The sequence below is a fragment of the Pagrus major genome, chromosome 7, assembly GCF_040436345.1.
Source record: "Pagrus major chromosome 7, Pma_NU_1.0".
Classification (NCBI taxonomy): Eukaryota; Metazoa; Chordata; class Actinopteri; order Spariformes; family Sparidae; genus Pagrus; species Pagrus major.
The window spans coordinates 9696815-9721307 of record NC_133221.1 but is presented as its reverse complement, the minus strand read 5'-3'; the positions used below and the strand labels follow the sequence as shown (position 1 = coordinate 9721307).

Sequence of the window (24493 nt, the reverse complement as noted above, 5' to 3'; positions counted from 1 at the left end):
TTCCGCCACTGACATCTCCACTACTTAGATCGCACTGCCGTATCAGAAAGACTCAGAAAAGTGTTTCATTCGATGCCTCTCTCCCTAATGTTATTGCTATAAATATGTATTAAACTATAAGTCATGTTAATACGATTGAAACAAAAACTTGTCAGTACCTACCTCTCTCATGTAAAGTCAAATCAGGGCTCTCTCCTCCCCATTTCTGTGGTTTCCCCAATTCCCCCGATAATTCCAATGACTTTTCTCCACAAAATTATTCCTGTTTGTGCAGTATACCAATTAATGTCTCAGTCCTTCAAATATCAGGTCAAGAACCCTTGAGGAGTTGATACACTTCAGTAATAGAGTTTCTGTCTGTCGCTGCCACTTACACTCTGCCCACCCATGTCATGAATAATGAATGAGCACCATCCACACCACCTACTCAACACCCACTCAGCCTCACTGTTCTGACCGGGCTCTCATAATTCAATCCATCAACAAATGCAGACGCAAAGTTTGTCCGCATGATGAACAAGAAACTAAATAAATGTTTGGATTTATTACACCATTATTATTCGGCAGCCTGATTTTTCTCTGCCGTAGTTGAATAATATTTGCTTTGATCTGAGCAAAATCAGTCTGGTTGAGCGACTGGAAGCACAAACCAACTCATATTCTGTACAATTTGCATTCTTGTTGGTTTTGATGACATCAAAATGGGGGCGGGAGAGAAAAAGGGGGAACAGAGCATGAAAGCGATGTTTGTTTCCCTCCATGAATTTTACATGTGAGAAATCTCAAGTCACATGACTCCAGCGCAAAAGATAGAGATATCAGACATTCAAATTATTCTCAGTATCATTTTGACAAATTCCTTTCATTGTTAACTTTCTGTGATAAGAAATAATACGCCTTAAACTCCCTCCACACACGTCCTGTATTTTCAATATCCCCCCAATTTTCCATTTTGCCAATTACACTCACTCAGCCGTTCACATGCATTTCCTCAGAGGAGGAAAAGGTCATTACCATTCAGCTGAGAAAATCCGTTTTCTAGAAACAGTGCCAAATACGCAGGAGAAGCTTCATTTGTGTTAAACAAAAGCCATCTCACGGCTGTCGACAGAGTCCTGACCTGTGTAGGCTTTCAGGAATCCACACAGGGTTGCATATACAAACCAGCACTGACTGGACCAAACAATAGCTCGGCGGCGGGTGGGTGGCTGGAGTAAATGAGGTGAAGAAGTTAAACTTGCAATTAAGATTCAAATCTGCAAGTCTAATAATAAGGTTGACTTAAAAGTATGTAGAAATAACTTCACTCATCCTAACATCGTTTCATTCATATTTATCAGTGACGTAAACCATGAAGACTCTCACGGCCCTGCGTCCTCTGGCCCTGATCCCATCCTCCATGTTCACAGCTGAATCACAACTTGCCTCACACAGATAACAAAAGCAGAGAAGGGTATGTTGAGCTTCTTGGCTCTAAGAATGGGCTTTATCTGCCCATACATTGGACTGAAGCAGGCCTGGCAGTGAGCAGTGATCAGTGCCATGCACCAGATTGCACAGTGAAGAGGCCGAGAAGCAGACAGAGCCAGCTCAGTGACGACAAGAAGGTCTCTATGCCCGCGGGTCTCCTTTGGCACGTGTGCCCAGGGCTCGGGTAAGAGCAGATGGCATGTGGGAGGGAGGGTTCGACTGCACAAGCTGCCTGTTCAGACCCAGAGCACCTATCGTTTGCACTTTGACGTCACTGCATCAGTGAGAGCACAAGAAGAGGCCCGGAGTGAAAATCACCCCTGTACACTCAGGACATTATTGTCTTATAAACTTGAGAACTATTAAGCTAACATGTTCACCATTATACAAAAACAAAGTCTGCACACTATGATGCTCCCAACAAACATTTATCACCTCCACATGTGACATTCACTGTCTGAAGAAGGGCTTGAGCTTGAAACTTCCCATGTGGAGGGAATAAATGTTCATGGGAGCATTATCTTGTGTGTGGATGTGAATTTTTGACTTTTGATTTAGTCCAGCACCTTGTGTTTAACTTTCTTGGATGTGCACGCTAATATGAACTTCTTGTACAACATGTTCACAATAATAATACTAACATGTTGATTTTTTTTTTTTTAGCAGGGATAAAGTTTTGCAGTTTCACCATTATAGTTTTGCTTCTTCAAGCATTTTTTTGAATATCAATAGCTTTGCAGGTGTGTTTGTCGTCATAAACCTATGTATTAGTCATTTGTATATGTTATGGTGGTGGCGCTATAGGGAATGCTAAGTTACCGGAGTTATTACAACTGATCCTGAGGGGAAAATATATTTCCGTACCAAATTTTGTGACAATTCAACCCAAAGTTGCTGATATTTGATTACAAGTTGCAAATGTCAACCTCATGGTGGCAGGAAAAGTAAGTGGGTCACCAGAGTCAGTAGGATTAATCATCTGGGGACTATGAATTTGTACAAACTTTCATAAAAATCAATTAAATAGATGTTAAGATATTTAAGCCTGGACCAAAGTGGTACATCTTCAGACCCGCAGTACATTTCCATCCGTACAACCAAGCTGTTAGCATGACTAAAATATAAAGACAGATTGATATTTAGTGCTATAAATATGCAATGTCACTGTAAACTTTGCTTTCCTAACATTAAATAGGAAGATATTTAGTTCATAAAGTCACATTCACATTTCACTTGTAACAGAAAAAACTGATACAAATTCTCGTCAGTCGTCTCAACGCCAGGTGTGAGAGCTGAACAATCTTGTCTGAGCTCTCAAAAAAATCTGCTGATGCAGTTGTAGACCCATCCCACTTCTCAACTCAGGCTATGACATCATTAAAACCTTGACTTCCTTCAATGGTCATCTTGAATGACTGCTACAAGGACTACAGCACTCCTTCACACGGGGATACTCAATGCTAATCTTACTGTGTTCTAACACTGTGTCCTTTATCATCAAAAACAAACATTGCATAAAATAAGCAAATTAAAGTATAATTGGTGATTGTTTAGAAAGTCTTACCTTTGAGTGTAGTTCAAGTGTTTTCTCTGTCCCTTTTCCCCCTCGTCGCACTGAAAGCAGACTCCTACTCTCCTCTCATCTTCTGTCACGGTAGATTCACAACATGATCTTCACAGTGAGATTCCCCTTTTTCAGCAGCATCTGGTTTTCATGTTATTTGTCACTCCATCATCTCAAAGCAAGGTGACAGGCCAGATAACAGAGGCTCATGTGGCTGATCAGGATGGCTAACCGGAGCCTGGGTCACACGCCTGGCAAACAGGGCCTGAGAGCCTATTATAATAAATCCATTGTGAAATCCACACATAAACATAACGTCATCTCCGCTGTGAAGGGAGAATAGAGTTAAACAGAACTGACACGTCCTGCACTAGTTGGTAGATTAGGTGTCATCCAGCTCCCACCGAGCAACAATTAGCTACAGCTTGTTTAAGAGATCAAATATTTTTTTGTATTTGTTCATGTGTGCTCTTGATTTTCAGTGTGTTAGATTGGGGGTGGCATACTGACCTTGTATCTCCACTGTGGCTGGCACGAACGCACACTCTCTGACACAAAGCGTTTCTGTCTGGAACAAAGTCAGTCTATTGTGGACAGGGAGGGCACAGCTTCCAGACACATGGGGGGGATTTAACCCGTCACATTCACAAGTGATTGGATGGCTCCTCACCCATTGATAAAGTCTTACCTCATTTGTCAAGAGTAGTGTGATTTAGTATTGGGTTTGATGAAAAGTGATGGTGGTTTTCAGTTAAGGAGAAAAATGACAGAAGAAGGCAGGTTTTCATAAATAATAATTTATTCAAAATAAATACTCCAAATAGTACAATTATATACAGTACAACATCAGATGTAATCTTACATGTAAGTACAATATATAGCTTCAATTACAATCATAGAGAATTAAGTCACATGTGCATGTTTCACAAAGCTTTTCATATAAAGTGCATAAAAGTGCCTAGTTTATAAATTTGCATATATGTTCAGTAGGGCTACGTCAAGAAATCATCAAACAAAATGATATATGTGAATAAGTCATGTTGACAACATTATATTAATTCAACATTGAGGTTATGTATCACAGGAAGTGGACAAAACAACAGAAACATCCGATAGCCAGTATGAGTGCTTCTACATGTATGCCACATATTATACCTACTCACACCCATCTCTGCTTCATCTCCCAGGCCCTCTCACTCATCCAGTCCTTAGTTCTGCTGACAGCTGAGCGCTCTGCTCCGAGCACCAAACACAGCCTGGCCAGTTTTGGCCGGTTTCTCTCCAGGTAGTTCTGGGTGTCTCTCTGCAGCTGTTCCAGGGCCCGGGGCCGGCTCTCGTCCAGAGACACCACAGCACTCAACATGGGGTTGAAGCGGAAGTAGACGTCTGGAGCCAGCAGATCGTCCAAAAGGGTGTGGACCCCTTCGGTGTCGGTAGCACTGCAGATCAGGCTGCTGATTTTGGCCCTCAGGCTGGTGGAGGTGCCAGGTGCCCTCTTAGCGTTGTCATAGCGGCCGGTGCCAAGGGACAGGACGCACTGGAAGGGCTGATTGGGCCACAATAGACGGCTCTCGTGGACAGCCAAGGCACAAGGATTGTTCATGATAATTCCTCCATCCTACAAAGACACACAGAAATACATATAAAATATGTAAATATACACAGCAAGTACTTTGTTTGATTGTCACCCACTCCAAGCTGCTCACAAAGCCTTTTAAACATGTTTGTATTTAGATACTAGATACTACTACTGTTTTATGTTGGAAGTTTATCACCTATCATGTTTTACTTCCCACTTCCTGTCTTTTTCTGTTTTTCAGCCCCTTTTCTGTGTACAGCTGAATTTCATTTGTTCAGTAGCCCTTGTGTTTTTCAGTGTTTTTCCTTTAAAGCTTCTTTGGTTCCTGCATCCCCTGTGTTTACATCAGCTATTTAATGTATGCCTACCTGATGAATGTCACTTTGTAAGGGGAACTCCTGGAAGTATCCTGGGGCAGCTGATGATGCTCGTACTGCCTGCCACATCTGGCAGCCTGATCCTCCTGCATAGCGGCTGAGAGAGCCTGGTTTGTGGTTGTAGTTGCGGAAGACAAAGGCCTTTGGACTGGTGCCCCAGTTTACCACCGCGCTGACAGCTGAAACCTGAGCAGATACCAACAACAACAACATAACTTTCATTTTGATGCTTGAAACAAAAAATGGTGCCAGTTGTATTCTGACCACGGGAGGGAGCTCTTTAGCAGCTGTAGCCTCATCAGTACAACAGTATTTTATCAGAGCTGTGAGTCTGATGGTGATGTCACGAAATCAACTGCCATGGTGATTTTTGTATTCTTACCTTTGGACTCAACTCATCTCTTGCTGTTTTGATAAGTAATCTATTTCCCAGCTTTCCCCTAAAAAGGATAAAACAAGAATAATTTAATCAGAACAGATTGTATTGTGCTCTTATTAAAATACTCAGTATTCACTGCCTTCACTGGAGCATTTGTATCAGAATCTATTCTGTGCATACTGTAGTATTGTCTCCCAGATCTCAGTGTCATAGTACGAGTGACTCCAGCCCATCTTCACGGTGCCAACCAGCGGGTTCTGCCGAAACACTTCAGAGCCAAAACGACGATACATGTCAGCACACTCCTCCAGAGAAAAATGGGCCAGACCCAGCATGAAGGCAAGAACGGCACCTTTCATAAAAACAGGCAGCGACACACATGAAATTATAGATTCAGACTGGAAAAGGCATAGAGATGTCGCTGAGAATACATTATATTGTTATTTTTAGTAACTCTCAGTTCTGCTGTTTGTCACCTGTGCTCACTCCACAGATGTAGTCAAACAGCTGGTAGATCTTCTTGCCTGTCTCAGCTTCCAGCAGCTTTAACACCTGCAAAGGCACCACACCTCTGGAAAAGACGAAGGCAAAATGATGGTTAAATGAGGAAGATAAATATATCACCATGAGCTGTAATAAGATTTACCAGAGGGGGTTTTGGTCATGATTATTAAATATGTATTTGATTACAGAACACAGGACAGAGACGGTCTTACAAAAGGGTTCTGGGTTGAGCTGACACAATTATTTGATAAACTAATGTCTTGATAGATGGAAAATAATAGGCAACTTTTCTGATAATCGAAAAGGAGAGGTTGCAGAATTTTGAATTAAAATACTTGAACGGAAATGTAGTTTAGAACCAGTTTTGTTTTTCAATTATATTTTTGTTTCAGCCTGTTCGTCACTCACACATACGTCATCTATGATTAGAACTGTAATGGCAAGATAGTAAGTGGAGGTAAAATTAAAGGTTCAAAAACACAACAAACGTGGCTCCAAACGGTAACTATGAGGTCAAGAAGTGCGAAGCAGGAGGAGAATATTTTGAGAAGCCTTTTTAAACTGAAATTGACGACAGTGAACCGAGTGTGAGTGGCTACTTAAGCAGCACCGCCGAAGCGCCCACAGTATCTGCTAACGTTAGCAGCAAAGGGCGCAAAACAGTAAGCTGAATAGAGTTAGACGATGTCTCTCATGTCTCTCCTCCCCCTGCTCATGCATGTAAAAGAGAAAAGACATTTTCTGGTATCCCTTCAAGCAAAAATAGTCAAACCATCCCTCTTTCCACCATTTAAAAAGTGACAGTTACCTTGTGCCTCCACCGTCAATCGACAGCACTCTAATGCCACGACCTTTGACCGGATCCATGTAGCCAATAAGAGCCAAAGTTTCTCTCAAGGCGCTCTGAAGCACCTGGTTATCACTGTAGATCCGCCGCTTTCTCAGCAGCGTCACCCCGGTTCTCTCCTGCAGACAGAAACATCTTTTATAATTTCACTGAGATCAAATCAGCTTGTTGAACATTTGTGAATGTGATCGTTTCACTCCCAACAGACCTGCCACATTAAAGCTTTACATGACGGGTAGCGGATAAGGTGTTCATTGAGAGCCTCCACGCAGGCAGTCAGGGCTTCGGGAGATGAAGCCTGTCCCAGACTGCCAATCAACCCTTTTGTTATTTCCTCTGCCTGCCTCTGACTCAAGACAAGCTGAGAACACAGGACCAGAAATTACTTGTAAAGATTTGCACAACAGTTTGATTTAATTTGATGTGTTTTAGCTTCCTGTGACAGCAGTGATCTTGCTACCTGTAGGTAGCCTGATACAATACATTGTCAGCTCTTTGTGCAGGTTTCTAGACTTATTCCTTTTTATATTTTCATTTTCTTATCTTCTTGCTTAATTTGACATCATTAAACATAAACTCACCTTTTTATTCAATATTGCTGGTGATGTCATGGCAGGTTTGGGCTTCCCAGTCTGGGTCAAGGGGCCCAGATTTAGATAAGAACCCAGCAGGTCAGGGATGGCACTTGTGGGTCGGCGAAGGCAGTCCATAAAGGATACAGTCTTCTCAGTGGTAGCAGATTGAGTATCTACCTCCATGAAGAGCTTTCGATCAGTGTCCTCATCTGATCCGCTTTGACCCTTGAAATACTGATTAATGTGTCCGGCCATTTGGAAATGGTTCTCCCCAAAGTTAGTGGTATTAGAGCTGCTGTGGAAAAGACCTCCAGTTCCAGGGGTGAGAGGTTCTTTGTGTTTCAGTTGTGACATGGCACCTTGAGTTTGTGAGGTAGACTGTGTTGAAAAGTGTTTTTTGTAACTGGTATCTCTCCTGTGCTGATTTTGGTCAACGTCATCAGTAACCTTTGCACCAAAGTATTTATTGATATGTCTTGCAAAGTGAAGGTATCCCTCCTCCCAGCCGCTGGAGATATTGTCAGCTTCCACTGCTGCTGGTTTTACTTGAGGCATTTCAGCTTCTTTAGATGTTAAGATGTTAGTGTTTTGCAATTTTCTCCTTGTATGCCTTCTGTTTGTTCCTCTGGCGGAAGGCATGGTTTCCAAATTCTCCTGCATTTGAGCTTTGGCAAAACCGCGAGAGAAGACTGAGTTAATGTGATTAGCGACGTAGCTGTAGCTCTCACCAAATGTTGTCGCCAAAGAGCTGATGTGAAATAGTTGGAGCTTAGAAGCCCCCTGTGCTGTAGCACTTGTTTCTGAGCTGTCCTGTATGTCTTTGGATGTCAAAGTCTCCGTCATGTCTTTGCCCTCAGTTATTTTTCGCTCTCTGGCTGCCCGTTGACTTTGACTACGCCTCTGTGACCTGCCAAGATAGTCTGGAGTTGTGACAACAAGACAGGCATTTTCAGCCAGAGGTGCAACGTCCTGTCTCTTGAAATAAATGTTAATGTGTCTGGACCATCGATTAAATGATTGACCAAGACGACCTCCCAGTGAACTGAGGTTTACGTCGCTCTGAGCCTCCTCAAAGATCCCAATTGGAGCTTCAGCTTTGAATGTATTCCTATTGGAGGATGAGTAAAAGCGCACAAACTGGGGATGTTTTACTTCTTTGCTAAAATCTCTGTGGCAGTGGTAAGAGGTAGATCTTGTATCAATGTGGTTTAAACTCTTAGGTTTTCTTGTAAATCTGGAAGAATGAGGAGGTGACAGCAGTGGATTTCTGTGCAGGTCCACGCAGAGTGGTGCCTTGGCCAGACGAGGGTACTTTCTGAGAAGGCTCATCAGGTACCTAATCTTGCAGTACGACCTCAAAGTCTTGTTCACAGAACTTGAACACAAGTTGGCGCTGAGGTAGCGACCCATGTTTGACCCGGAGTTGTGAGCGGCGATCAATCAAAGTCCAAATGTCACTCTTGAGCTTTCATAGATTCGGGCTGTAGCAGCATTTCCAACAGGAATCTGGGAAAATACACAAAACAAGCACGTGAGAACAAGACTACACACAGTGTGACGAAATGTTAGAATGTCGACATTTAGCAGGTGTAATGTTTACCATGTTTCCATCTTAGTTTAGTGTGTTAGCAGTCTAAACTAATGCAACATAAATATATGGGTGTCACAATCCCCAAAGATGTTATATAAAAGGTTATTCTCTCAGTTTGCTAAACACAATTTTCGATAATGGCTATTATAAAGTAATGGATATTTATAAACCTTTCTAATTGCTTAATAAATGGTTTATAAAGCATTTCATTGCTTGTTAACAGTGAAATAACTATTAACTAAAGTTTAATTAACTAAAAATATAACATTTATTAATGATGTTATCGTAAGCTGTACTATTTCATAAAAACAAATGAATTACCTTGCAGAAGAAGGAAAAACTTAAACAAGATATAGATTAAAAAACTACGGAAGCCCTAAAGGGCCATGCATTCATACATTTTATTTCCTCCGTTTTCCCGTGATAACGAGTTAATTTCATTTGTTTTCTCGAGATCTCGAGTTATTATCTGGAAATAACAACTGCCGTTTTCCCGAGATAACGGGATAATTTTCTCGAGATCTTGAGGTAACGAAACGATAGTGTGGTATATTAAATCATTGCAGGAAACATCATTCAGTGTAGCAATGTCAGAGGAGCAGGAGCATGTCGATCACCACGTCACATATGTTTTCAATCAAGGCCTGACACAGGCTGAAATAGCATTATGCCTTGCTATTACAGATAATACACATTAGTGTGCGGTGAGCCTGATGTCGTCATTAACTACATAGCTGACCAGCTATGTAGTTAATGAGGAGATCTCAAATTAATTATATCGTTATCTTGGGAAAACAAAGTTTCGTTATCTCGAGATCTCGAGAAAATTATCTCGTTATCTCGGGAAAACGGCAGTTGTTATTTCCAGATAATAACTTGAGATCTCGAAAAAACAAATGAAATTAACTCGTTATCACGGGAAAACGGCAGAAATAAAATGTATGAATGCATGGCCCTTTAGGGCTTCCATAAAAAACAGTGTTCAAGCATCAGATAAATATTTTTCATCAACATCTTGCTGCATGTCTGTTCAGAGCTGAGGTACCTTCACTTCTATAAACAGGTGACAGTTCAACGTGAGCTGATTGTGTACAAACATCATGTTCCACAATAGCCTTGCACTTCTACATTTTCCTGGTACTGTCCCATCATGAATGTAACATGAAACCTCAGAGCAAATACGTCAGTGTACACAACCTGTAAATAACTCTCTACATTCTGCTAATGCATGTATGCCTGCAATGTGACATAGAAATTGGAGAACACAGAAAGCTTTGCCCTTAGTTGCTCTCATATCCAGAGTAAACAGGAGCGTACTGTATTACTATGTAAAACAAAGTGCATTCATAAACACTTTCTGTGTATTAATATAAGAGAAAAGCAAACAGCTTGGGTATGCAGTAGTCAAACATTTACTATCTGTGGTTGTTTTCCACTTAAGTGCCGGAAGGTCATGAACCAAAGTAGCTTATGGCCACTGTAACCTTGACAGGAAATGTCTAATGAAATCATTCACTGAGGATTTACCTGAAACTCAGCACCCACTTCTTCTGTCTTCTTCTTTAAGTTATTTCCTGTTCTTTGAAATCCAGTACACAACTTTTGACAAACTGTCAGGAACACTATTTCTTCTGTGTTTTGATACTCAAAGCAACTCTTCTCCCTGCAGTGCTTTAATCCTATTGGTTGAGCTGGGCCGGGGGGTGGACCAGCAGGACCAATGCTGTGTAAGACCACACAAGCTTAAGGTCATGTGTGTCACTGCAGCACTGGAAGCACAAATCTAAAATTAGGGAGGGGGTGACAACTTAAGGGTCTCAGGGAGCTGATGTTAGCTGCTTCTTACGTCACAGCACAACACATACACACACAGACACACACAAACACACACACCTCCCTCCAAAACAGACAGAGCTGTAAAACTGGTCACAAGCTCTGCACAGGCGGCAGCATGTGACACATAACAATTACAAGCCTGTAGTGATTCATAGAAACAATGAACTATGATATAGCTTTAGATTACAGCCCACAAGTTACAGTGTAAAGACTTTGCACATCAGAGATACAAAGAACATTTGCATATTTGGCTTTAAGGGCTGTAAGTTACACTGTAAAACACTTAAATCACCTAATATATTCTTTATGTATTTCTGTGTTTTTATTGGATCATCTTCCATTGATTGGTTAGTTTTTTCAGTTTATTACGTCAGTTTTTGTTATTTAGTTTTTGTTGTATCTCTTGTGGTTTTTTTTGTTGTTTTCCTCAAATTATGTTACATTCATTTTCATTTGGGTTTATGTACGTGTAAATAAAATACAATCATACATATACAGAGAGAGAGAGTAATCGCATGGTACAAACAGGGTACCAGCAGAGCGAGCCTGTATGTTCATTAATGCCATTAAAAGGCACATAAACTAAAAACAAAAACAAGAATCCGGACAATAAACTTCAACATGTTTTTGTTCAATAGTTTTGGGGGACATTATACACTGAAATGAGCAAAATAGACCAATTATGGATGAACCAGTGAATGATTTTAAAAACATAACCATAGCCTATAAACCATAGTGTAGCAGCTATGTCATGGAATGGAATAAAATAAATGATTAGTTTATTTTTACACCAACACTGTCACCCCATTGTTCCTGCTTTGTTACTCAGTAAAACACAACTTTACCCTGTAGTCATTAAAATAAGCACCCAGAAATACAAAATAAAAAAAACATTTACTTGGTGTTGTTTATTTCTACATAACACTTAAACACAAAGTTGTTACCCCTGTATTCAATATAATGTTTTCATCTCCCCTTGTACCCACCCACTATGTAATTTATTTCTACCTTGTCGAGAAATAATTACCCTGCAAGTTGCTGGCTGTCATCTTAACCCTCATCTAAAATGCATTTAAATCATTTAGATCACTTAGACAAGACAAGGAAAGGATAAGAAAGTATTTACTTCACGCTGAAATGTGTCTTGCGCGCCTTATATCACAGACAATGCTTTGTAAACATCAGCACCTAACCTCTGACGAGCACACGCTGTTCTGCCTGGCAGTGTGTCGATGAAACACACACAGAACAGGATCCTGACAGTCTGTGCCATATCTGTCTGCCTCGCACTCCCACATTACCTACAAAGAGTAATTCAAGTTAAAAATACGCTGCTTCAGTCAGCTTTGATTTTTCTGAGTTTTCTTTATTGTCAGACACATTACATATTGATTTAACCAAAAAGAATCATTGACTTTTTTTTTTTATTATCATATCTGCTACCCAAATGATGATAAAGCAAATTGAAATGAACAAGTCAACCGCGATCTGGTCAATAATCTGACATATAACAGAATTCTTATGTCACTCTCACAGCTGATATTATTCTAGACTTACTATGACATCTAGTGGCAGCTTCCTGACAGTCCGGTTCTCTATCTGCTTTTGAATGAACATCGGTCTGACACGCTGGGTGCAGCAGGAAATTGCATTTTGCCTCAGTGATTTTCTCTGTACTGTTTATTTGTCATAGTGTGACAAGTGTTGCTTATGTACAGTACACCATTACTCTCTGTCTTCTCTTTGTCCTCGAGCCTCTTTCTCTGCAACTTCATTTTTGTCATGGTTAGGCTTAATACTTTTTTCAATATCCAAAGTTTATTTTGTCTGCTCATCTGTCAGTTTTATCAGTGATGTGACAAATGGTGTTATTCATCGGAGTGAGCTGCTTTTGAATGTTTTTATTAACATTACAGAGCAATTTTAATAGCCAGGCAATTCCCTGTAGATTGGATATCATCATTTCTTTTACTGTAATAATTTAACTTTTGGTTATTCTTCATTACTTTAACTAAAACTGGAGGCAATACTTTTGAAAGGGGGGTGTTGAGGTGTTCTTGGGCGGTGTTCTGGTGAGTTTACACCAAAGATTCTCAACCATAGGAGTTGAAACTTGCAACAACTCGCAGAAGAGTGAGACTCGATAATTGACGGTCTTTCTTCCAGAAACGCTTTTTGCACCTCTGAGGTGACAGGACGATGTGATGTATTTCAAGTTTTCTGCTGTCAGGTGCCAGTGACTCAGGTTCAAAATCCTTCTATCAAGACTTCAGAGGTGGCTGATGAAAAATGTTCAGTGACACGCCACATTAGAAGCTAAGGAAAAAACACAATTTTAGACATTGTTCACACGGCTTTGGACCTCGCTGGGAAAACTAATGATAAACCCAATGACATTCCAACTGTCCAAGTAAATCACATCTGTTATTTGGCACTCAATGGGATGTTTTTAATGATATGAACAGGAGTGCTGGCTCAAAAAAGGTTGAGAACCATTGCTCAAGTATGTTTTAATCACACTTTAAGGTGATAAAGGAATTCTGCATCAAACGATGGCTTCACAACATTCACATTTCATCAGGCAGCCGATATTTCCCTTCAACATCTTGGATCATAAAACCGTGTTGTATTTCTCCAGTTCTTCTGCGCAATCAATTAAAAGGACTAAACATACTTCATTTTTTCAATGTACAGCGTCAATGTGATTTCTTTTCACAGCGTCCTGTGGTGCACTCCTCCCCACGTCCGGTCCACTTTAAGCGATTCCGGGCAAAGATGGCGTAGGACTTGTCCATGAACGGTCTCACAGGCGACCACATCATGAAGCGACCCACCCAGCCAAGGCCTACTGCGCTGTACATGACTGCAAACGCCGGGACCCCACGGTGAACCTGCCAGTACACAGCAGGTTAGCCAACTGGCTAAAATATTTACACTGATCTGCAAAAATCTTCCACAACAGCAATTCGACGTACAGAATATTACAGCTCTTTGAAAGTTTGTGAAATGCAATTTTACCTTTCCTGTCTCATCAATCACATGCATTTCCTCCATGGCCATCTCGTAGCTGACGTCCTTGTATTTCGCTCCATCGTAGGCCGGCAGGGAGATATCGACAAAATCTACTTTTTCAGGTCGTTTTTTCTGCAGAAACTGGAGGAACCGAATCTCCGTCACACACACAGGACAAAGTCCATCATACAGCACCTGAGAGAGAGAGAGCGGGTATTAGATGATGAAATCACTGCTGTATTCAATTTTCTGTTTCACTGATTCAAGTGCACAAGCGGAAAATGATCAATAGTGGAGAAAAGAAGATTTCCAGTTGGCACTTTATGCTTTTATGGGTCAATGACACCTTGAGATATTAAACAACAACTGGTTTTATTATCAGTCTATGCCATATCAATATTTACTGGACTGTTTGCAGATGTTTCTGTAATGTTACCCTGTACAATTATGCTTGAATATGGGATACGAGCCAGGTTTGTCTTAAAGGGGGTGGCATTACTACTTTTTCTGGACAACTACTGTTTTATCTAAGAGGGAAAAATAAGTAATACTGTAAAAACTGTACACTAATGGAGTTCATATAAATATAAAAATGGAATAAGAGCTGAAACTAGATGTATTATTAAAGTAAGAGTCATCTGTTTTGTATTACACTACTCAGAGGAGAATTTGTAGGAATTACAAAATGGAAAATGAAAATTACAACCCTTTTCAGCCCTTAATGTGATGATATTCTCGATTATCCCAATTTACGATAATCCATTACTGGAAATTCACCACCATCATCTTATCCTGAGTGTTTTTTTATTGCGATCCACAATAAAATCTTATCTCCCAGCCTTCACAGTTGGCTACTGTAAATGATATGGCAGTTCACAGTAAAAACTTTTGCTTCTGAGCTAACTACTGCTCAGCTCTACGTACTGCGCTGGTCCAGATTCAAAACTTTTAAAATAACACACACACACACATGAAAAGTTGATATTGTAGTCTCATTCCCAACTCGTCAAATACTAACTAGTTGGCCGGTTACAATGTATCTGTAGCAGAAATGGCAGCCCAGACGCACATTACTACTTTTCTTGATGACAGAGTGGCAGTTTTTCAATAACAAACAAGTAAAAACAATGACTTGGCAAGACATGTGAATCATTTAACTAGTGTTGGATGTAATAAGTGCATTAATCTACTCAAGAACTGGACTTAAAAAGGTACACTATGTAGTTTTTGGGGAAGAAATTTTAATCAGAAGATAAAAATCCTCATTGACTGATTTTTTTTAATGCCTAAACAATCAAACTCTCATGGCTGCATAAACTGAATAAACAAACTGACCTTTAAATGACAATTTCACACCGTTTCACTTAGTTTATATGTGGCGGACCCTGCCACCTCTCTAGCTTCAAACAGTGCTCAGGGGAGCTCCTTTAATGTTTGTGTTTTTTGTGAAAGGTGCAGTGACATTGCCAGTAGGTTAACTAACTCACCAACAGTTATGTCAGTAACTAAATCAGCCTTTAACAAACTCAAACCCTGTTTCTGTATAGTTTGACTGTGACACACACTGAAGTTTACCTTGACATCTGCAGATCCAGAGCTGAAGGTCCGATGTTGATGTCTACAGAGGGCAGGTGTCGCTCTTACTGCCGCCCTTGAACTCACACAGCTGGGCAGCCTGGTCAAACCCGACACCAAACATGTTCTCACGCTGGAAAACATCTGAATACCCTGAACGCACCACGACCACGAACCTTTGCGATGAGCTAAACAGGAGACCAGCTATCTAGCTATGCATGCACGAGCTAAGTATCTGACTTCAGTGTATCAAACAGCAGCTAAGCTAACGTGAAGGGAAGCCAGCAACTCATGTGTTACACAAGCGGTTGAATAAGGTAAACAGAGGTCGCTGATGGTGTCCAACAGACAAACCATGGACACAAAGAAGCTCTGACGTTAAAGCAAAATTATCTCGCTCCCTCACATGTTCCCATCTAGTAAGAGTAAGTTAAATTCATACAAACTGTGAATCTGTACGGTTTAATAACAGCTGACGGAGGCGTGGTGAGCAGTGTAGACTCCTCTCTGTCCGCCGGAAGAGGTCTCACTCTGCTGCGTTTTCTCGAGCCGAATGTTGGAGGAATAGGGAGCCTTAGTCACGCCCCTTCCGGTGGACCGCATGGGACCTTATTTTGGAAAGTTTGTATAGTGGGGAATGGAGAGAGACAAATCATAATTTGAGCCCATTTGAATTGTGCCATGAATTACACATAAGATGTTCTTGAATGTAAAGAGGTCATACTATGCTAATGTGAGGTTCATACTTTTATTTGGGGGTACTAGTGGAATAGGTTTATATACTTGAATTTTTCAAAAACACATTATTTTTGTCATATGGTGCATTGCTGCAGCACTCTTTTCAAGCTGCGTCTTGAATGCTCCATTTTAGCTACAGAGTGAGACATCTGCCTCTGTTCAATCTTTGGTGAGAGTGCACATTACCTAATGGCAGATGTAACAAATCAGAGGGTCATGCTGAGCAAGGTAGTGTGATCTAAAATAACGCTGCTACAGCAGTAGCAACCATGTGTCTGCTGACTGAGTGGAGTGTATTTATTTTATACTAAATATATAAAAATACATATGTATATAACGCCTGTTACATAGTGACACACATAAGTTACATAATAGAGGTCATAATATGCTTTTTGGGTTTTTTGCCTCTCCTTTATTGTGTTATGTAGCATTTTTGTGCATGTAAAAGGTCTGTAAAGTGAAAAAGCCAAGAGCAAAGAGAGTTACTCCAAAAGAAAACAAAGCTCCTGCACTGCCTGACACGCCTGGTTTAGAGTCGAGCCTTTACTTCCATAACTTCAAATCAATTTGTGACGCTGGGGCTTCCAGAGACTTGGATTACACTGGACCAGCTGTAACAAGCCATTTTATGTGTCAGCCTCATGCCAATGAAAACTCAAGAGATGTTATTTATACCCTCGACACGCGGTTGAGCTTGTGCATCCTTTCCACATGGGGTGTGCGCTAACGCTTTTAGCTTAGCAGCTACAGTGAAGATTTTGGCTTGTTAAAGGGTGTCATTTACGTCTTTTCAAATCAATTTGGGACGCTGGGGCTTCCAGAGACTTGGATTACACTGGACAAGCTGTATCAAGTCATTTTATGTTTTATTTACATTTTAAAACCAGTCCCCATGTTCTTCAGTTGTTTAGGAGAATACATGTTTTGTGGACTACAAAATTTCCCCTGATTTTCCATCAGCATGAGGGTGAGTAGATAATGACTGAATTATCGTTTTTTGGCGAACTTATCCTTTAATTTGTGTATACACTGCTGGATATCTTACGAAGCCCTCTCCCCACCCATGAAGGCATCAATAAAGTCCTTGATTGTATTTTTTATCATTAAAGAGGTCATATTATGCTTTTTGGGGTTTTGGGTGCACTGCCTGAAACTTGGTTTGGAGTCGAGCCTTACTTCCGTAACTTATGTGCATCACTATGTAACAGGTGTTATATAAATATATATTTTTATATTTTTATTATAAAATAAATACACGCCAGTCAGTCAGCAGATATACTTTGCTACTGCTGTAGCAGCGTTATTTTAGATCACCCTACCTTGCTCGGCATGACCCGCCCCACTGTGCCTCTGATTGGCTACATCCTGCCGGTTAAGTAATGCACATGTGCAACTCTCACCAAAGATTGAGAAGTGAGATGTCTCACTCTGTAGCTAAAACGGAGCGTTCAAGACACAGTGTGAAAAGAGTGCCACAGCAATGCACCATATAAGAAAAATAATGTGTTTTTTGAAAGTTGAAGTATATAAACCTATTCCACTAGGACGCCCAAATAAAAGGATGAACCTGAAAATGAGCATAATATGACCGCTTTAATCTGAATCTGCAAAGTAATAAGTAAAAGTATTTCCCTTTGGTGCAGTAAAGTAGCACAAGATTAGGCAGTACAAGTACTTCAAAATTGTACTTAAGTGTTGCAGTTGAGTAAATGTACTATCCATCAGTGTTGGCCAGTAATATTTGATCATGTCGTCATTTACCAAAGAGAAATGAAAGCACTTCTCATTAGGCTTTCTGAACAGCTAGAACATGATACTTGGGTTTCCTGCTCATAACATAGTTCAACTGAATGTGTCTTTTCTGTAATGGCAAATTAAATTTCTAGCGCCTAATTATTTTAAATGATGATAAAAGACAGCTTAATTTGTTTGCCTCCAACAACCACATGTCCCACGATGCTTTGATGCCACATCTGTGGTAAAGACTCAAGGGATACAGCTGTTTTTGAACGCTAACAAACAGAGGAGAAATTTGTCTTAAAATCACGAGGGGGTCCTTTGCCGGTTTCCAGCTGTATGTGTGTGAATGCCTCAAGTTAGGCCACAGGTTTTCAAAGTGGGAGGGTTGGGCCTCCTCAGGAGGGCTCAGGGGAAGCTTAGTGAATGGAAGTGAAAACAATACTTTATAAGTTATATTTGTTATCAAAAGGAGGTCCCATTGAATAGCTAATGCATGATTTGATTCAGGCAGCAGTTCAGAGAAACAGTGGGAATTTTGAAGTTATATCAAACACCAACATCAGGCTTTCTTGGTTCAATTGTTGAATGTCTGAGATCAAATAACATAACAATGATTTGAATTGTTGATATATTGGCCGATATACACACAACAACAATCCCTCAAATGTAGTTATAAAACAACTGTGAGAAGGATATGTAACGAAGGTAGGATGTTTTACAGTCTAACAATACATTTTGAAATGACATCAGTGCACTAAAACAGTAAACAACCTGAGGATTTAGTATCTGTCTGTCCAACATCAACAAGACTATATGTGTCAATAATTGCATTATAAACACATTTATTGTGACATTGTGAGACAACTGTTCTCGCTTTAGATCCGTTTGCTGCAAAAATAATAGTTAACTGTTAATGAGTGCACCATTAACTTATAATAAATGCATAATGAAGTATTTATTTTTCTTAATGAAGCAACAACAAGAGCTTAGTAGAGGATTAAAAACTACTACTACTAATAGGTTAAACTGAATAAAACTGTTTGTAATGCTATTATAAACACTTACATTCTTAAGCATTCTTTAAACTGTTAACACGTTTATTATAGCTTCTTATAAGATAAACTATTTCTTTCTCCATTACTAACACTGAGATAGACTTATGAATAATAATAGGCATATTATAAGGACTTAGAAGGACCTCATAAACTATCAACTAACACTTATTACAAGGACATTCATCTAAAGCATTACCCAATATGGGATTAACAAGATTTCTACGGCAATGCAATCAAATACCTTCTAATGTCAGGTGTTAAATTCATTAGCTTAACCAAAAACAGACACCCCAATCTGTTTTTTTTTTAATTATCTATTAACACTTTCTCAGTTGAACATGTATGTCTCTTCATGATACAAGATTGTATCCCCATTGCCCACCTCAGAACCACACAGAACTTTTAAACGGATTAAAAACAGAAGGTTGTATTTTTACTTTTACATTATCCTTGTCCTCCTTATCCTCGTTGACTTTAGCTTTTCTGTTCATAGATACGCTGTATGCCCTAAAATCACAGGCTCTAGCAGTGTAATTGCTTTTGCGTGTGTGTGTGTGTGGCCACTTGTATTTCTCGTGCAAGCACGCGTGATGAGATCAAAGGCCTTAGAGCAGGGTCTTTCTGCGGGAGACAGCCACAGCCTAGTACAACAACAAGGTTCAGACTGGGTAACACACTTTCGAGGATTGAGCAGAGGTAAGCTCTTGTGACAAGTAGAATCTGTGCATTAGTGTAAGCATTGTGTGATCATTACTGTCACTTTGAAAATGTTCTTTTAGACTCTGTTCACTTCTTCTACCTGTTCCCAGCTGTTGAAAAGAAACATGCCCCCTGCAGCAGCAACCAAACTCGGGTACACCCCACCAGACGGAGGCTGGGGCTGGGCTGTCGTCTTCGGGGCTTTCATCTCCATTGGATTCTCTTATGCCTTTCCCAAGTCCCTCACCATCTACTTTAAGGAGATTCAGGAATATTTTTCAGTCTCCTACAGTCAGATTGCCTGGGTGTCCTCGGTCATGCTTGCTTCTATGTATGCAGCAGGTCAGTGGCAGACTTAGCCTCGGTGCTGCAAACTTTCTGTGAAAGAAGAAGGTAACTACCAAAAAAAGATTTCTCTCTCCTCTGTGCAGGACCTGTGAGCAGCATACTTGTCAACCGCTATGGCAGCAGACCTGTTGTTTTGGTCGGTGGGGTCATGGTCAGCGCTGGCATGGTGCTGGCTTCTTTTGGCAAAACTATTGTGCATCTGTATCTATGCGTTGGAGTAATTGGAGGTAAATATTTGTTCATATAGATTTTGAGGCTTCTTACATGTATGGCTGCTGCTGCTCTTTTCTAATGTTTGCTTTACGTTGCCCGGTTGTGACTGGCTGAAACAGGAGGATGCTGGTTGAGACTCAGGAGGAGTTCTCTGATTGTCAGTGCCAGTCCACTTGTGCTGTTTGTGCACCTGTGTTGGGTTAACACAGGCCATGCCATCCCTTCTGTGGAATGTATAAATATTATTTCGAAATGTCCAGAGCATGTTAAAATGCTACTAATACACCTTGTTCTTTTGAAAGTGTGTTTCTAAATCAATGAATGGCTACAGGGATGGATGTTTGCCAGACCACATGATCAGGTTTCTGGCAGTGAGCAAACAAACCTCTCAGACTTTAAACTTTAATCTAGTAGAGATGATCTACCTACAGTGGCACTGAATAGACCTGTACATGAGTGAAGTGCCTGGTTGTATCTGAAATACCACTATGGATATAAAATGAGAAAATAATGTTTAAAACAGATAATAATTATTATTTATATTACTGATTCATCTGCAGATTATTTTCTACATTCATCAGTAAATCATTTGGTGCATAAAATATCACAATTTCTTGTGTCCAAAACCAAAACATTTTAGTGTACTAAGACAAGCAAAGGAGAAAATTCCCATAAATTAGATGCTGGTGACATTTTTACTTAAAAACACTTTATAGATCATTAAAATATTTACTGCTATGAACAATCGGCTATTCTTATCAGCTCTGATTATAATAAAAATAGTTTGAATTTACTCAAAAAAGCTCAAATTCATAGTTTTGTATCAGACTAGTTCTGGAGTAATTCATAATATAATTGCTATTTACGTTAGCTCTCTCTCTCTCTGATGAATCTCTATCAGTACTTTAGTTAATGAGAGAATTGATATAACCATTATCATTATCAATGGCATTATTGCCATGGTGATTTCATGGGAAAGTTTTATGATGTACAGTATTTTGTAATGAAAACCAAAATTAGAATTCCTCCTCAGATAATGAATGCTAAAAAACAATTCTCATAAAGATGCTGATGAAGACTCCACGTTTTCTTCACTAGAACGACATTTCTTTTGTTATTTCATTTTGCAGATGACGTAATAGCGAGTATATTTACTCAAGTACAGTTTTGTAGGGTCACTCGAGTACTTGAGTATTTACATTTCTTACAACTTCATACATCTACTCCACCACATCTCAGAGGCGGCATTTGTCTGACAGCTTTAGTTACTAGTTACTTTACACATTATAATTTTTCATATCTTCCTTTCCAGCGAAAACCTTCAAACGTTGTTATTTTGAATGTGAACGTTTGTTGTTGGGAAGGATTAAATGTTCCACTATGAGTTGAGAAACTTCTCCGACTTCTTAAGCTTAATAAACTATTTCAAACCCCCACTAGATTAGCTGGAAAACACCTTGTCACAAAGCTGAAAACAGGCTGTTTTTCTGACCTCATTAAAACATGACTTTTTAAAGATGCTGCACATGGTTCTCACAGGACAGCACTGCTACAAATGTCTTGTATTGTTATAGAATATGTATTGTTTTGTATAGAATATGATGCATTGCTGTAGAATTTACTACCCAACAGTGTGGTATTGGTACTTTTATTTACAGAAACGATCTAAATACTTCTTTCACCACTGGTAATGGCCTCAATGCTTCTTCAGCTGTCTTTTTAACCTTACTGAGACCTCAGCATCACAGGTTTGAGTCTATATTCAAGTGACCCAAGTAAAATCCAGTATTCATGCAATAATAATGAACTACTTTATTATTTCAACAGGTTTTGGCCTGGCCTTCAACCTCCAGCCGGCCCTGACGATCATTGGTACCTACTTCCAGGTCAAAAGGCCTTTGGCGAACGGGCTCGCCATGACAGGAAGTCCGGTCGTTCTCTTCACTCTGGCTCCTCTCAATCAATTCCTGTTTGATTCCTTTGGCTGGAGAGGAAGCTTCCTCATTCTGGGATCCATTGTTTTGAACTGCTGTGTAGCTGGTTCTTTGATGCGACCAGTCAACAAAACTGCCCGACAGAAACCGAAGACTGAACCAGCAGAGTGTAACGGGGCAGCCGCTGAGGAAGCTGCCACTGTGGACACCAGTGCACAGTCAGATAACCTCCTGACTGAAGAAAACCAGAGTGAGGGCAGGAGTCAGGGCTGTGTGCACAGATTCATTGACGTCTCGCTTTTCAGACACCAGGGCTTCCTCATTTATCTCATTGGTAATGTGGTCATGTTTTTTGGCTTTTTTGCGCCTGTGGTTTTTCTGGCTCCATACGCCAGACATCAAGGGATTGATGAATATTCAGCAGCTTTCTTGCTCTCTATTTTTGCTCTGGTGGACATGTTTATCAGACCAACAACTGGCTTCTTAGGCAACTCCAAGTGGATAAGGCCCCGGATCCAGTACTTTTTCAGTTTTGCAGTTTCATACAATGGTTTGTGTCACCTTTTATGCCCACTGGCATCTGGATATTCAGGCCTGGTTGTTTATGCAGTCTTCTTTGGTTTGGGGTTTGGGATGGTGTCTGCACTGCTGTTTGAAGTTTTGATGGACCTTGTTGGAGCTCATCGCTTCTCCAGTGCAGTTGGACTGGTCACCATCATCGAGTGTGGACCAGTGCTCCTTGGACCTCCAATTTCAGGTTTGTGAATCAAGTTTTATTTCTGATTAGGGTTGTCGCGATATTAACGATATTTTGATGCGTTCAGCCTTGTGCATCTTTTCTTTGTTAGTAGACCTGGTCAGCTTTTCATTAGTATTTAGAGTAGTTGATAGTAATTGTTCTGTTTTTACAGTTAAGCTTATAGACTCTCTCCACCTCCCTATGGTCGTATTTTGATGGTAATTTATTTGCCAAAAAAGAGACAAAACATACAGCAAACAAAGTTAAAGACAGATTTCATTGCTTGCATTTTTTTTGTCAAATTTCTATAGATATTGCGATAATATCGGTACCGTGCATTTGTTTGGCTGACGATAATGCTGTAGTGAAAATCTGATATCGAGACAACCCTATGTCAGGTTATAAATGCATGAACGAAATGTAGAAAATTATGAAATGATGACTAACAAAGTGTGCATCTTCTCTTGCAGGAGCTCTGGTTGACATTTTTGGAGACTACAAATACATGTACTACGCATGCGGAGTGTTTATGCTGGCGCCTGGCATATTTTTCTTCATCATGCATTACTTCAACTACAAGAGACTGGACGAGGAGCGGAGGCAGAGTGTGGCCGCGGAGATGAGGACTTGCGAAGAGGCCGTCCAGCTCAAAATGAGCCAGGCTGACAAAACAGACGGATGACTGTGATTTTATTTTTAGTGGATGTAGAAAGACAACACTGCATAAGCTTTATAGCAGGACGCACAGTATATGCATTATTATGGATAAAAGTTGTATTCCACTTTGGATGAGGTTGTTGGACTCTTTGCTACATATCTGCACAACAACATTTGGTATTTTTAATGGTTATTTTATATATTATTATAGTGCATTGGGTGACAACTGTAGCTCTAATGGCCTTTGTTCATTAATCAGCCATAAATACCTCTGTTTGCTCCACTGCAATTATCGTAATGGCTCCATAAACTAATATGGGCCCTCTTTGTTTTTGCAGTGGGTGAATCAAAAGTAATTTTCCTGAGGGACTGATATAAAATGACAAGTCAAAACCCACAACACACACACACAGACACACACATAGAGAGAGAGAGAGAGAGAGAGAGAGAGAGAGAGAGAGAGAGAGAGAGAGAGGGAGGGAGGGAGGGAGAGAGAGAGAGCCAGAGACTGTTTATTAGCTTCGTACCACTAGATGGCACTGGACACTATCATGTGAGAACTCGACGTGCAACAAATACCTCCTATTAAACTGCAATTAAATAACAGAACTCTTCAATGGATGTTTGTTTTTTTTTATCATTGCTTTCCAAAGTCTGGGTCCTGACCCTCCCAGGTGGCGCCAGATATTATGAATTGATCGCCAAGGGCACAGCAATTAAAAAATGAGAAAACTGTTGTAAAGATTAAACAAAATCTCTCTTAAAAATACCTTCCCTGAAATCCCCTCAAGCTGCCCATAAATTTACTTCCCACTTTTAGAGAAAAATTCTTTATTCACTCTTCATTCAAGTTCTAGTCTACAGTAAAATACATTTCCAGTGTCTTGGGGATCTGCTGGAGATGTTTCACTGGGGCATCGCTTTAGCACAGTCATAAAAATTCAGCATGAAGTTATGGAATGTTTGAGCACTCAGCTTTCAGATAAGTGCGGTGAACCTTGTGTGTATTTTATAACAAGATATAATTTGCATGTGTAGGTGAAGGTCTGAAATGTCTGCAA

The 24493-nt window shown here is 40.2% G+C and overlaps 3 protein-coding genes across 3 annotated transcripts; 1 reads left to right on the top strand and 2 right to left on the bottom strand.

The window, feature by feature from the left end:
* Window positions 1–3815: 3815 nt before the first annotated feature.
* Window positions 3816–10510, bottom strand: LOC140999843 (calcium-independent phospholipase A2-gamma-like). Its single transcript, XM_073470389.1, has 9 exons — window positions 10414–10510; window positions 7302–8801; window positions 6929–7081; window positions 6682–6839; window positions 5846–5940; window positions 5550–5721; window positions 5373–5430; window positions 4982–5176; window positions 3816–4652 (listed from the first exon to the last, which is right to left on the bottom strand). The coding sequence occupies exons 2-9, from the start codon at window positions 8703–8705 to the stop codon at window positions 4194–4196; spliced, it is 2694 nt and encodes an 897-aa protein (XP_073326490.1). The 5' UTR covers window positions 8706–8801; window positions 10414–10510; the 3' UTR covers window positions 3816–4193.
* A 1557-nt stretch (window positions 10511–12067) lies between these two features.
* Window positions 12068–15994, bottom strand: LOC141000426 (uncharacterized). Its single transcript, XM_073471165.1, has 3 exons — window positions 15310–15994; window positions 13741–13929; window positions 12068–13613 (listed from the first exon to the last, which is right to left on the bottom strand). The coding sequence occupies exons 1-3, from the start codon at window positions 15451–15453 to the stop codon at window positions 13419–13421; spliced, it is 528 nt and encodes a 175-aa protein (XP_073327266.1). The 5' UTR covers window positions 15454–15994; the 3' UTR covers window positions 12068–13418.
* Window positions 15995–19450: 3456 nt separating this feature from the next.
* slc16a7 (solute carrier family 16 member 7) lies at window positions 19451–24049 on the top strand. Its single transcript, XM_073469714.1, has 5 exons — window positions 19451–19538; window positions 19652–19883; window positions 19973–20116; window positions 21930–22793; window positions 23246–24049. Exons 2-5 carry the CDS (start codon window positions 19667–19669, stop codon window positions 23455–23457), a joined length of 1437 nt encoding a protein of 478 aa, XP_073325815.1. The 5' UTR covers window positions 19451–19538; window positions 19652–19666; the 3' UTR covers window positions 23458–24049.
* The last annotated feature ends 444 nt before the right edge of the window (window positions 24050–24493 follow it).

Coding starts and splice junctions, on each gene's coding strand:
- slc16a7 (XM_073469714.1), top strand. CDS start 19,667: ATGCCCCCTGCAGCAGCAACCAAACTCGGGTACACCCCACCAGACGGA. Junction 19,884..19,972: donor TGCTTCTATGTATGCAGCAG/GTCAGTGGCAGA, acceptor TCCTCTGTGCAG/GACCTGTGAGCAGCATACTT. Junction 22,794..23,245: donor CCTTGGACCTCCAATTTCAG/GTTTGTGAATCA, acceptor CTTCTCTTGCAG/GAGCTCTGGTTGACATTTTT.
- LOC141000426 (XM_073471165.1), bottom strand. CDS start 15,453: ATGTTTTCCAGCGTGAGAACATGTTTGGTGTCGGGTTTGACCAGGCTG. Junction 13,930..15,309: donor CTGGATCTGCAGATGTCAAG/GTAAACTTCAGT, acceptor TCTCTCTCTCAG/GTGCTGTATGATGGACTTTG. Junction 13,614..13,740: donor TGATTGATGAGACAGGAAAG/GTAAAATTGCAT, acceptor GTGTACTGGCAG/GTTCACCGTGGGGTCCCGGC.
- LOC140999843 (XM_073470389.1), bottom strand. CDS start 8,705: ATGGGTCGCTACCTCAGCGCCAACTTGTGTTCAAGTTCTGTGAACAAG. Junction 7,082..7,301: donor CAGCAATATTGAATAAAAAG/GTGAGTTTATGT, acceptor CTGTGTTCTCAG/CTTGTCTTGAGTCAGAGGCA. Junction 5,431..5,549: donor ATCTGGGAGACAATACTACA/GTATGCACAGAA, acceptor TATCCTTTTTAG/GGGAAAGCTGGGAAATAGAT.